Source organism: Macrobrachium rosenbergii, chromosome 25 (genome assembly GCF_040412425.1).
Source record: "Macrobrachium rosenbergii isolate ZJJX-2024 chromosome 25, ASM4041242v1, whole genome shotgun sequence".
Taxonomy (NCBI): domain Eukaryota; kingdom Metazoa; phylum Arthropoda; class Malacostraca; order Decapoda; family Palaemonidae; genus Macrobrachium; species Macrobrachium rosenbergii.
Window position 1 is genome coordinate 19,833,821 of NC_089765.1, and position 14,853 is coordinate 19,848,673.

Sequence of the window (14,853 nt, forward strand, 5' to 3'; positions counted from 1 at the left end):
TATATATATATATATATATATATATATATATATATATATATATATATATACACACGTCCATTACAGGGACGAACCACATCCACCACATCACAGACGGATTAAATTTTCACAGCGGAAAAATAATAATCACGCAAACGCCCGGATTTACGACGGGATGAAACCGGTTTTCAATGCGCCGCGAACACGCACGCATCCCGTAACTCCTCCGCTGTCTAGGCTGGCTTCGTCTTCCGCCGAAATGCATTTTAATGCTAAATCTAACAAACTACTCTAACTGCAAACGAAATAAGATGATTATGAAGGTTTATATATGTCAGGCTTTGTATGCAGAGTTTGAAATTAACGGTAGGAACGCGGTAAACAAAACATAACAGCATAAACGAGGCACTTAGGTCTAGCTGGTACGGGCATACCTAGACTCACGAGCCTATTCCAGATAAAGCGGAACAAGGTGGATTACAACTCGGATTATTTATATTCAGTTACAAAACGAACACTTGTATGTACACGTTTTTTTCTATAAAAATCGACCGTTATTGAAATACAAATAATGCTTATAAGGTGGGGAAAACATAACAGCAAAACTGAGACACGGCAATGGGGTGGTCTTGTGAAATGGTGTCAGTGACTCCCAGGCATGCGAGAAGGGATGTTCTCCTTTTTCATAAGAGACTTCCTCATATTCCGCGAATACAGTATTATTCGCTTGTTAGATATCGCAGCGTTGCTCCACTTTTAGTCTGTCATTTCGTGATTGTTAAATTTATGGTATATAATCTTTCGTGTTTACAATATAGGCAACTCGGTCTTAGATTCCTTCAGCAAAAAGCAAAGAAGAAGATCATATTTGTTTCGACATGTAGTCAAGATCCCGCAGTAATCGTCACAGGTTTAAATCGACATAGCAAACTGTTCCCTTAACTAATCTTGTACCTGTCAGTTCCTGGACCAATGTTCTGAAATACTTTATAATTTTTGTTTGAAAAATAAACTCCACGAGACTGTTTAACTTTCCAGATCTGAGGTGGATAGGATCATCAGCTTCAGAATGAAAACACTAATCCTGTCGAAGAACTTTAACACGGGATGAAAGAATAAATTTACAAATAAACACATAACGGTTATTTATATGACCTCCAGTGGATGAGGAAGGCAGAATAATGATTAATTTATCGTCATATTCATTATTTTAGGTTTACTGCGATTTTCGCAATCATTGTTATATATCTATAAATATTACGGTCTCCACTTTGCTAGATTTAAGTTATGAAGAAGAAGAAGAAGAAGAAGAAGAAGAAGAAGAGAGAGAACTGCATGCCTCCGGAGTTGATTTTAAGCACGATTGATTGATTGATTTATGGCTACTAAAACTGGCGTTACGTATAGGTTATTGACGCCTTTTTAAGCACGAAAACGGCATAGACACAGGGGATATAAAATATCGACAAAATGAATCCAGGCTTGTCCTTAAGTATAAGGAATGAAACTGTTCTAGAAAGTGTAACAGAAAAAAAAGAAAATGTAATGAAAATATGATGAAAATAAACTATACACGAATCGCCACATAATAATGTAGGCATTTTTGCGATAATCTAAAGTTCTTTTTTATCTTTCATTTTTGCTATGCTGTGGTAAAAATATAGCCTTTTATAATAACTGACATTCGCCAAATATTAAAAAAATTATTAAAAAAGAATGATTTACGGACCCTCCAAACATATAGACAGTAACATTTAAATGTAGACAGTAATGTTAAAAAAAAAATAAAATATTAAAAAATCGTTAAACAATAAATATTTTGAATGTCAAAACTTAAAAAAGTTGAAGAAAATGATCAAAAGTCACGTTTGACTCAATTACATCAAATTTTAACATACAAAATTATGAGATACTATAAACCACATGGTACCATCGATGTTCACTGAGTGAACAGCCAGTTTACTCTCAGGAGGCGTCTCTCCATAACTATGTAAATAACATTCGCTGACTATGCAAAATGACATATACATTAATCATCATTTGTTACCTGGACCTGAAGGTGATATCGACCGTGCGGATAATAAATGATACAATGCATTCTGTACTGGCTTTTGAAAAATGACGGTCAGACAGCGAATATAGTCTAAATGAGAGAGCGAAAGAGTGGTAAATATTTTAGTACCATAATGAACAGAAAAGGTTGAGAAATACATAACAACAACTCTACATCATTAATATCAGCAAATAAATAGTTAGTTTCTATATACTGAAAAGGGAATTAGTTATATATTGATTGAAGTTTATGAATGTAAAGAAAACTCGAAACACTAGTACTAATGAAATGAGACTCTTCCCCAACTCACCGGAATAGAGACACCAGCGGCGGCCTCCGAACTGAGTCCGCACCCCATGACGACGGTTGACTTCGGCTTCGTAAACTTACTATTTTTGACGTCCTTTCCCTTCTGTCCGTTTCTTCACGTCGTTTTGAGTAAAAGAACAATCGCTTGAGGAATGATTATGTGTTGCATTACATTAATTACATCGAGCAAGTTGTTTTTCCTTTCATGATCATTTCCAACATGACGTCAGCCGAACTCGTCACTTCACATGTTGAAGGTTGTCGTAACATTCACCATCACTTGACTAAATAATCCATATGATTGCTTCATTAGCGATTCCCTTCTGAAATAAAAAATAAAAATAGGTATGAATTATGGATGCACTCACAAAATGACGTAATGGTCGCTTAATTTTCCATTAATAAAAAAAGGATTTATGTCTCTAAGGAAAATCACTTCGCGCACGGAAGAAAATTAATAGGTTTACCCACGAGACAATGTTGTAAACATGGATACCATTATACTCATAAATCATGTCCTGGAGCATTAACATAAAAGCACTGTAAAGCTAAACCCTGAAATATAAAAAGGATAAGTGTAAATCAAGTCCCACTTTTCACAATATTGAACACAATCATCATACGAAAAAGACTGATGACGAATTCATGGTAAAGGAATGTAGGCTACTCATTTAATCAAAAGATGTACGATTCGGGGAACGCTCATTTTCTAAATGAACGAAGTGTACATACGCTCAAGGTCATCTGGCAATTAAGTGAAGTATTGTGCGTTAGCTGGGACGAGTTTAACAATGTAAAGCTTCCTTTTTAATATCGTACCTTGAAAGCTGTTTGCAATGCGGGTAAATTTATCGAAATTATATCTAGTAATTTTCCATGAGGACGCTATAATTTGTACACATACACACAACATACATATAATATATATATATATATATATATATATATATATATATATATATATATATATATATATATATATATATATATATATGTATATATATGTATATGTATATGTATATATATATATATATATATATATATATATATATATATATATATATATATGAGTGTGTGTGTGTTTATGTTTACTTTCCGTCCATTCAAATACAAAACGACACAACATTTAAATTCAGAGCAAAGCTCGCATTAAACATTTTGGCCAAATCTCCTCGCACTTTGCCTCTTTTCTAAAGGTAGCAGATAATACTAGTTTGCAATGCAGGTCCAGTAATAATAATAATAATAATAATAATAATAATAATAATAATAATAATAATAATAATAATAATAATAATAATAATTTTTTTTTCCTACTATGTGCACTGTTTCTAGTAGCACACTCTTCTGCAGGATGCAACCCGGAACCTCACGCTATAAATACTACCCAGTCAAATAGGATGACTGTGATAGACCAAAAAAAAAAAAAAAAAAAATAATAATAATAATAATAATAATAATAATAATAATAATAATAATAATAATAATAATAATAATAATAATAATAATATAATGGAGAAACAAATCCACAGTAATGTGTGGGTAAAAATATTAAAAAAATAAATCTTTACGAGAGCTTTCGGGAATCTGTCCGATTCCCTTTTCAAAAGGAGGAATCGAACAGATTCCCGAAAGCTCTCTGTAGAGAATTATTTTGTTGAAATATAATTTTACCCATACATAACTGTGGATTTGTTTCTCCATTTCAAGACTCGTGTTGTTATGGGTATTTTTTAATTAATAACATTAATAATAATATTAATGAATATGATAGTACTGTTATTGTCGTGAGTTATCAACAATGTTCTTTTACATGTTATTTTCAGAGTTCCTCTCCATACTGACTAAAATTCATCAGGGTTTATACTCATTACGAAGAAGCAATAAATAACCGGTTTCATTGAACATTCAGTATTCATATTTCTACATTTCTCTCAAATATTTCAAAATCCTTATTAAGGTCAATATCCCACTTACACTGTAATTTTAGTCTAGTCTCTCTTGACCCTTCTTATTCTGGAATCCTTTGGTCTTGCTTGCCAAGAATAAAATCTAAGAAAAGACTAATTCTAACCCATCTCTTACACTCCGTCGTTATCTTTAATGGTCATACATTTCCCGGCATATTCTGCGAATACATCCCCCACTTCATAAGAGTGTTCTCCACTAATGGCCTGGTCAACCTTGCCCTCACATTCCTCTAACTACTTTAATGAGGCTCAATCAAGAGTTTACCGCAGTGTTGCCATATCACGAAATCAAAGTCCCCTCCAAATCAAGCCTTGGAGTGTTCCCTAGCCCATTAACATTCCACAGAGTCATAAACCTCTTGGCTGGAGTGTGCGTACTTTAAAGAAAACAGCGATATTTCATACAGGAATGACGTAGCTACTGGGACATTTTCCATTCTGAAAGGAACGCATGCAAAAGGTGCGTATATATACGAAAAGAAACGCAAGAATTTAGAAGAGAAATCGCGTAGTTTTTGGAAGAAAATTCCTGGCTTTGGCTACACTGATGTTCAATGATTTCTCAGGACACCATCAATCACTGGGGAGGTCTCTCAGGGGTGCCAATTGTTGCCGCCAGACACGCTCCTCGTTTGAAATGGAGGACTGTCGTAGCTGAAGGCTGCGTTGATCGACCGGTTAAAGAATGGAGGGAAAAGACAAAAGAAAATCGAGTCGGCGAGTTGAAAATGAAAGGAGAAGAATGTATAGCCTAGGTTGCATAAAAAAAATATCTTTGCACACGTTCTTCGTTTTTCAGAGAACAGAACCCTAATGCGTGGCACAGTGAACAATGAATATTAAAAACATTAACTTTAAAAAAATATGTAAAATATGCAAAATAGAGCTGCTGATAGGTGAATATGGGAGTGAAAACAAACACAAGAATCAAGCATTCAAAAAATGCAGAAGAAAAGCTATGAATATCAGATTAAGTCAGAAAAATCTACAAATAAGGCCATACTTTTAGCAAGAAAAAAAAGATAAAAATCTACAAATAACGCCATACTTAACAAAAAAAAAGATTCTATAGACTTATTATTGTGAAAATCTATTGCGTGTACATCAAAAAGCAAAATTCAAAAAACGATTTGCACTGCATATGCAAATACAGCGCACACGCAGAAGCAGACTGAAGCAACCAGGAATATGTTGGGGTAAAATTTCATGGGGAGTTCGGTAACAAAGAAATCACCTGACGCCACATGTGTCAAACACGCGTCCCAAACAACAAAAAGGCTTCTTCATGCATGTTTGCCCAAACATGCAAAGGGGAAGAATCAAACCTTCCTGGTTTGGAAATAAACATTCGTCCTTGAATTTTCTGCTGTAATGATTATCAAATTATCGTGTTAAAATGGACACGAGAACTGGCATCAGCTAATCTCCCAACAAATTCTGAATTTCACGGGGATTAAGTCTGAAAGCGCGGTGTTGCATTCAACACCAAAAAAGGCAAAGTCTGCATTGCTCACAATTGTACGTCCACACTACAGTAAAACGTCATCAACACATTGAAAACATATCCACAAAGATGTCATCAACACGTCGGCAACATATCGCAAACATATCAACGCGTCAGCAACATATCCCAAACATGTCATCAACACATTGCAACATATCACAAACATGTCAACACGTCAGCAACATATCCTGAACATGTCATCAACACATTGCAACATATCACAAACATGTCAACGCATCAGCAACATATCCTGAACATGTCATCAACACGTCGGCAACATATCACAAACATGTCAACGCGTCAGACAACATATCCCGAACATGTCATCAACACATTGCAACATATCACAAACATGTCAACGCGTCAGCAATATATCACAAACATGTCATCAACACATCGGCAAGAAATTACAAACATGACATCATCATGTCGGCAATATATCACAATCAAGTTGAAAAACAAGTCATCGACTGTTAATGGAGAACGAATCTTTGGCAAATGTTGGATAATCGCATGAAGCACAGATTAGGACTACCAAAGAGTTGCTGACTTGTATCCAACCTGTTTGTGATGTGTGTTCGATAAGTTTCCAACCTTTGTTTACGACATGTTTAACAGTCATTGCATTATTTACTGTCTCCATGGCAGTATGTTTCAGCATGACAGCCCTATCAGATTAGCATTTTCATAGGTTCTATGGTACTTTTGTAATTTTCATTAATGTTCTTAGAGGGGTGTTTGAAAAATAATGGTTTTTAATTGTAATTAAGCTATCTCACTAGACAGGATATCATGGCAATATATTATCTAGACATACTGGTCTTTCCAAAATACCAATCTAGATTCTACTATTATGGCTGATATCAAAACGTGAAAAATTAGGTCCCGGATCATACTATTCTAGATTTGATCTCATCGGTGAGTCAATCTGCTGTTTAGTTCATGCTGATAAGAATATATATTGTCCAGCTCAGACTCTTTAGAGTTAAACATTCAAAAAATGTATACAAAGCAGCTTTGATATAAAACAAAACCAAGTCCTGAACTCCTATGAACAGAATCGAGATTATTCGAATTTCTCATCATCATTTATTTTACCTATCATCAATACTTACATAAAGATCTTAACAACCACCAAGAAATGTTAACTATCTGGCAACTCTCTCTCTCTCTCTCTCTCTCTCAGACCTTCATTATCATTAACCCCGTCATGAAGGGAATAAATCTGGATGAAATGCCATAAAAAAATCCACTGATTTTCTGACTACAGTGATTTATCGCTCGTTCTAGATAATAATGAAATCATTCGGGGGTAAAACTCGTGTTAAGAAAGAGCAGAAAATAATAGAAAAGGATAGCAAAAATTGACAGAAAGCTCCTGATTACGTATTTCTTGAAAATATTAAGTAATTCGCTTACGATAGATAAGAAAGTTCAAATAATAATAATAATAATAATAATAATAATAATAATAATAATAATAATAATAATAATAATAATAATAATAATAATAATAATAAGGATTAACGTATAAATGTTTTCTCGTTCGTCAAAATATCTATAACTGTTTACTGAGTAAATAAGAGATAATCATAAAAGGTCTAAAGTGAAAGACTATTGCTAAAATAAATTAGGCACTCGTGGTCCAGTGGATAGGGCATTCAACCCACCAGCGATTGGTCCCAGTTTCGTATCCTAATCGAGCATAAACATTCGTGTACGTATGGCTAAACCCACTGTGCCATTATTGACCTCGGTGAATTATGTACCTGATAGTCAGAAGACAGTTCTGAGTAGAGAATAGGAAAAAGGGTATGAAGCGAGCCTTATCCCAAGGAACTTTATCATACGATTTTTGTACTCCAGAGGGGGTTTAGTGCAGTCAGTGCACCTCATGTGGTGCACTGTAGGTATTACTAAAGGTTCTTGGCAGCGTGCCTTCGGCCCCTAGCTGCAACTCCTCTCATTCCTTTTGCTGTACCCCCATCCTTTCTTCATCTTGCTGGCCACCATTGGCAATTGTTTTGTGCAACTGGTTTTTCCTCCTGTTGTACCTTTCAAACCTTTCTGCGCCCAGTTTTCCTTTCAGCGCTGAATGACATCATAGGTCCCAGCGCTTGGCCTGTGGCCTAAACTCTATATTCCATTCCACAATCTTCAAACCATTTGGCAAAGAATGCCCTCCTTTATCCTATACCGAAAAAAATTGTCTAAATTAAGGGCAGATCAAAACTTATAAAGCAAGTCAAAACTTATAAGGTGGAAAGGCATTAAAAATACCAAAAAATAAGAAAAAGCAAAATCCAAAATGGCAGCGGAAGCAAGGAAGCACCAGAGTGCGTGTAGGAAAGATATGAAGGCCTGGTATACGTGAGCATGACGCACTGCAGATGAGTTTTCTTCTTTATTTTCTTTTCGTAAATTTATGGAAAACTTCTGAGGAAGCGAACACTATGTTTATGCTTGACTGTGGCAGTTGGAGTATTCACAAGGTAAGTTACTGCTGAGTCACGATAGGTTAAGTATAACATTCAGCCTAAACTATAGTTAACATTTTAATCTCTCTCTCTCTCTCTGCACACACACACACGTATATATATATATATATATATATATATATATATATACACGAGTATATATATAAATTTAACTAGTTACCCCCTAAGAATCTGGCGTTTGGAAAACAACCCAACTGTCACTTAATACACGTATACTGTTAAGCGGACATAAACGCTGTATTGTATACTCATAAATTGTACTCGTAAGTATGTATGTATATATATATCTACATTTATATACATATGCACAATGTGTAAGGGGGCATACAGTGCATTGCAAGCACATACCTCCAAAGAGAGAGAGAGAGAGAGAGAGAGAGAGAGAGAGAACTTCTTCCTCGAATTCTTCGGCGCCGGACAAGATTCAAATGCTTCATGAAAGCTGACCATATCCAATTTGTCTTCCCATAAAAAAAAAAAAAAAAGTTAAGAAACTCTACGGTAAAACAACCTATATTTCACTAACTCTAATAGAAGACTCTCCTCACTCTCTTTTTGATCTCGAACCGGTTAGAAGCAGACTTTCTATGCACCCTTTCCTGCTTACCTATGCATTTAAAATATGGAATAGCCGAAAAGGTTATTCTCAGGTGAGGAGGAGACATTATTGACATTCATGAGGTGCCTAACGCGCTGCATTTAGGGGTGAGGAGGGTCTGATTCATATTGCCGTCTAAGATAATACATATAGTATATATATATATATATATATATATATATATATATATATATATATATATATATATATATATATATATATAAATCATACATGACGAGCAAATCACGTATGTATCGCTGTATCAGACACACACACACATATATATATTTATATTTGAGGATCAAATCACATATGGATCCATATCCCAGACTTTTATCAACATATACATAAAACTCAGAAAAATGAAATATTGAATGTAAACAAAAGCTAACCAATAAACAAGAATTCTAAGTGAATGTACGAAGTCGATGCCGGTTCTCGAGTGTACGATGACTCACAAGACAAGCCGAGCAAAGAAAAATGCAATACGAACGTATTGGAATTCCCCTGGTTCCTGGAATCTCAGGGAAAGATGAATCACGCCCTCGAAAAGAAACGATTAAAGTGATTTCTCAGAACAGAGATTCACGTATGACTGACCCTTTCTCAAAACGGTAATTAAAAAGCGTTAAAAACTGTTATACGTAAAGTCGATAACCGAAGGTATTTCGGATTTTTTTGAAATAAAACTTTCGACCTTTTTCCTCTGACTGACAGTAAGACGACGGGAGAGCAATAAATGAAAAGTAGGTCGAGAAGGAAATGCATAGCTGCTACAGGCATTGGCAGCGTTATAATTCATAGGATGAAATGTCATGAACTACATTTGTCAGGTTTAGAAATGCCCAATTCCGTCTCTCTCTCTCTCTCCTCAAAAATGTCACTGCTACTATGTGGATTATCAATGAATATCCTCTCTCTCTCTCTCTCTCTCTCTCTCTCTCTCTCTCTCTCTCTCTCTCTCTCTCTCTCTCTCTCTCTCTATATATATATATATATATATATATATATATATATATATATATGTGTGTGTGTGTGTGTGTGTGTGTGTGTGGGTGTAATGTTTATACACACACATATATATGTATATGTACATACACGTATACATATATACATATATATGTGTACATATATATTACACACACATATATATATATGTGTGTATGTATATATTATATATATATGATATATATATATATATATATATATATATATATATATATATATATATATATATATATATATATATATATATAGAGAGAGAGAGAGAGAGAGAGAGAGAGAGAGAGAGAGAGAGAGAGAGAGAGAGAGAGAGAGAGAGAGAGAGAGAGAGAGAGAGAGAGAAAATAGGCCAGCGATAAAGGGGATGATATTTGAAGGTCTAGGTCTAGTGAAATAGGTTTGAAAAGGTTATTCGGCAAACCCAGAATCAAAAAGTATGTCACTTAAGCCTGACACACTTTTCAGCTGAAAGGCCACAATAATAAAGGCTGAAAATATTAATGGTAGAAATACTATAGAAGGCAGAAGACCTCTTAAAACGTTTATTAGAGCCAATATCGAAAAGCGAGGAAAGAAAATGTCAAGGTTCGAAAGCTACAGAATAACAGTTACAGACCAGATGTGACAATATATTAAGTCTGTTCTCCTAGTTTTAGCCAAACGGTAAGAGAAAGGGTTACGTATAAAAAATAGTTGACTTATAAAAAATGCACCTTAGGGAATTATTGGAGCAGATTTGTTTCCAAATAAAAACAATAAAATATGGAAATGTCATTTTAACATTTTTTTAAAGACTTACAATATATTTGGCACAGAAAAATAAATAAAGATGGTAAATTAAATACACAGCTATATTATGGTAGGACAGAAAGAGTTAAAAGTTAGGGAATGAAAAATATTGCCTCATCCGAATTCTGGATGATTAAGAAAACAATTTTGGTATACAAAAACAATTATATTTTTTAATAATATATTTAAAGTCTACTTCTCGATTACCCACAGTATATTATTAATGCTGAACTTCTACTTGTTATTATGCTGTAGAGTTTCCTTTATACAAACACAAACACATACACACAGACACACAAACTATTTCTTTTTTCCCAGTTAGACTGAGTCGTGCCAGAAGGGTAGAGCTTTCTGGTTCTCAGCATATTTCTGGGGATGAGGATGCTACACCCATCCACGGCTGGGTCAACTTGTGGGTGGCCACCGCTCTCGTCTAAAAATAAATCTAACTAGCCATCATTATTTTATACTTCCCTTCGGTATCCTTTTGTAATACAAAACGTAATATAAAAATTTAGGCCAAGGACCAAGCTCCGGGACCTAAGAGGTCCTTCAGCGCTGACAGGGAAACTGAGAGCAAACAAGATTTGAAAGGTGTAACAGGAGGAAATCAAGGAAAGGAAGATGAAAGAAAGAGAATACGAACGGAGGTACAGTAAAAAGAATGAAAGTGCTTGATGTGCAGGTACGGCACTAACCCCATACAGGGGGGTATCTTTTCCCGTTCTTGAACTTTTCCCAAATGCTCTAATCTCCTGTGGCCAAGTCTGTTCAGCATTTCTGCATTTTTATGACATTTCGGCGCGGAAATAGGAGAGAGTGTATATTTAGCCGAGAGGGATATGACGTATGGATCAGCCTAAATGTCACGAAGACATTTCCAGCCCAGAGCCTGAGACTGACTGGTAACAAATTCTTTGTGTAAGTCGAGGGTTTGGAAATAGATCGCCTCATTCATAAGTTAGTTTGAGAGAGAGAGAGAGAGAGAGAGAGAGAGAGAGAGAGAGAGAGAGAGAGAGAGAGAGAGAGAGAGAGAGAGAGAGAGAGATTATAAAATTATAAAACGAGCTGCATTTCTATGAATATGCAATAGGATCAACTTTATTTCTTAACTCCTTTAAAATGAAACTTCTGATAAAAACAAAACTTGGATAACTGAAATCTGATTTAATTGACATTTCAATATTTTACAATAGATTCAACGAAAAAATTCTCATAACAATATTGCTGTACAAAAAAAATTATTTTCAAAAGTCCTTAGTGGTAAGAAAATAAATATTTTTACATTCACCCCAGTCTATGAATGAAACATAGCCAAAGCTACATAAACAATGTTAACAATTATCAAAGGGGTTTCATACGATATTTTAGTAACAAAAAACATTGAAATCAAATAAACAAAAGAACAAAGAAGCGAGTAAACATCCGATAAACTGGTCGACATAAAACGGCCACATCACCTAACCAAGACCCCAAAGGTTTTCGTGATTAATCTTCGTCACGCCCACGACTAGCCCACCTATCGTCACGCCCAACCGACGTCTGTGGAACACGGATTCTTCTTCTCGCCATCTTCGGATCTGACGCCAAAGAAACCACGTTAATCCGTCACAGCCGGGCTACCCCAAAGGAACCTCAGGAAAGGTGGGAGAGTGTGTTCTGTCGTTTCTCCATCGATTAGGTCAGATGAACAGAGAAAAAAAATCAACGATTTTAGAAAGGGAAGGACAGACGTGCATACAAATGAACATTGACCCATGACTAAAAATAATTTTCGTGGTGACGATCCGACTAATCTCCTGAAAAGTGATCCATTCTGCTGCTTTTTACAGAATTATTTTGTGTGTGTTTATCGTGAGCAGATGGGAGTAAGCCTAGATATTCTGTGTTTATTGTGTTTGGATATATGGATACGTGTGTGTGTGTGAGAGAGAGAGAGAGAGAGAGAGAGAGAGAGAGAGAGAGAGAGAGAGAGAGAGAGAGAGAGAGAGAGAGAGAGAGAGAGAGAGAGAGAGAGAGAGAGGTGAAGCTGTCATCAGCTACAGGAGCAGATATACTGATCGAACCTTATCTATGTTCTTGACAAAAATAAACATAGAGATATTTCAGTTTTCCTTTCACAACTGTCTTTATGTAATAATAATAATAATAATAATAATAATAATAATAATAATAATAATAATAATAATAATAATAATAATAATAATAACAATAATAATAATAATAATAATAATACTGCATGCTTGACAAAGACGCTCAGTCCCCTACGAGACGAGTATTTGAAATCTAAAGTTATTTTTACTCTTCTCTAGACATTCCTAGACAAATCTAGACAGCGCATCCTGCCGCAAGGCCTTTGACGACTGATACATAACCTGAAGGAGCGAAGGACACCTTTCAGTGACATTTCAACCTCCTACAGGAATGTTTAGCAAAGGTCACCCGTATAAAAACACGTCAGCCTCAATTCGAAGAAGGAGGCATGGGGTGATCTGGTGTTGTAAAAGGTGTCACAGTTATTTTGGTCATAAGCGCAGATTATATAACCTTCTAATATAATACTGAATTACAAACACTAATGTTACTAACTGTAGAATTACATTCCCAATAAATTACAAACTTCTAGTAAAAATCTAACTTAACACAAATATCTTAAGAGGGATTACAAAACTACAAGCTGATTCTGGTATGAATCTTGTGATCGATAAATGATACGAAGAGGCAGATTTCCGAAAATCTTCAGGGGACGGAATTGGTTCTGCATATTTCAAAAGGATTTCTCAAAAATTTGCAGTCATTTGTTTTAGGGGAGGACGCTGTGATCTCAATTGTTACTCAGATTATAAGGAAAATAATGCAAAGCTGAACAAATTTCTTGGAAGCTCTGAAAGAAATTCAGTAGCGACTCAAATTCTTTCAGATTTTGTTGGGGAGTTTAAAACAAACTTTTTACGTTCCATTTGAAACTATTCACCAGTTTTTTTTTTTTTACCACAAGATCAACATCTATCTTTTCGTTTTCATTTTAGTCATCAGTGAGGGCGAATTTTGCGGTAGAATGAATACGTTCAATGAATAAATGAACAAGAATGCAACAAATTAAATAATCACAAAGGAATATATTACGCCTTAAAGAGAACATTCTAACTCAAGAAGTGAAAAAGTGTTTATAAAACGAGAAATAAAATCTTCAAGCATTTACCAAGTGAAAATAACGCCGCTCTTGGGAATTTTCCACTTCTACACTCTTAACAAAATGCTATGGTCTTCACTGTCAGCTGGAAAACGAATGAGCTATTTAAATTTTCCTTTGTGAAGCCTACTGAATTGCTTCTCGTCCTTTTAAGGATTGCTCTAGACCCCATTTTATTTTCTAAACTTATTCACGTAAATCTAAGCATCATTTTTCAAACTCACAATAAAGCTAACGCAATCACTGCATTGCAATGCAATTCTTCTTTCAATTTGCAGGTCTAAATCGCTATTCGTTTTTCTTTAATGCCTGTTAATATCAAAACAAAATTAAACTATAATATAAAAGTTAATGGTGATTTGTCACGAAAACGAAATATCACAATGCAGAAAAATGTACCAGTAGAAAGAAGATACTGAAGCCTAGAATAGAACAGAATAGAATTTAGGCCAAAGGCCAAGTGCTGGAACCCATGAGGTCATTCAGCGCGGAAAAGGAAATTGACAGTAAGAAGGTTTGAAAGGTGTAACGGGAGGAATACCTCAAAGCAGTTGCACTATGAATCCATTGTTAGAAGAGGGTGGAGAGCAAGACGAAAGAAAGAGAATATGAACGGAGGTACAGTAAAAGGAATGAAAGGGGGTTGCAGGTAGGGGTCGAAGGAACGCTGCAAAGAACCTTAAGTAATGCCTACAGTGCACCGCCTGAGGTGCACTGACGGCACTACCACCACCCTACGGGGGATATTGAAGTCCAGATTATATACTCACTTCTCCCAAACAGCAGCTTCCCTAGTTATGTATGAATATCAATCACTGGGACACTACTCGCAGTCCCCAAAGTTCCAGTCTACTCCAGAGTAAGAAAAATTTAGTGAGGGAGGGGTGAAGGTGTTACTCACTTTGAGACGAGGCCAAGGGCATACCACTTCATTCCTTCGACAAATTTAGACCTGGAG

General features: G+C 35.4%; 1 protein-coding gene across 2 annotated transcripts in view; it reads right to left on the minus strand.

Moving 5' to 3' along the window:
* LOC136852427 (ankycorbin-like) overlaps positions 1-14,853 on the minus strand; it is a 59,545-nt gene that overhangs the window by 37,044 nt on the left and 7,648 nt on the right. For both annotated transcript variants that reach the window (XM_067127054.1, XM_067127053.1), the window contains exon 2: positions 2,343-2,664. In XM_067127054.1, coding sequence (XP_066983155.1) covers positions 2,343-2,390 — 48 coding nt within the window. In that variant the 5' untranslated portion in view covers positions 2,391-2,664. The remainder of the gene's footprint in view (positions 1-2,342; positions 2,665-14,853) is intronic.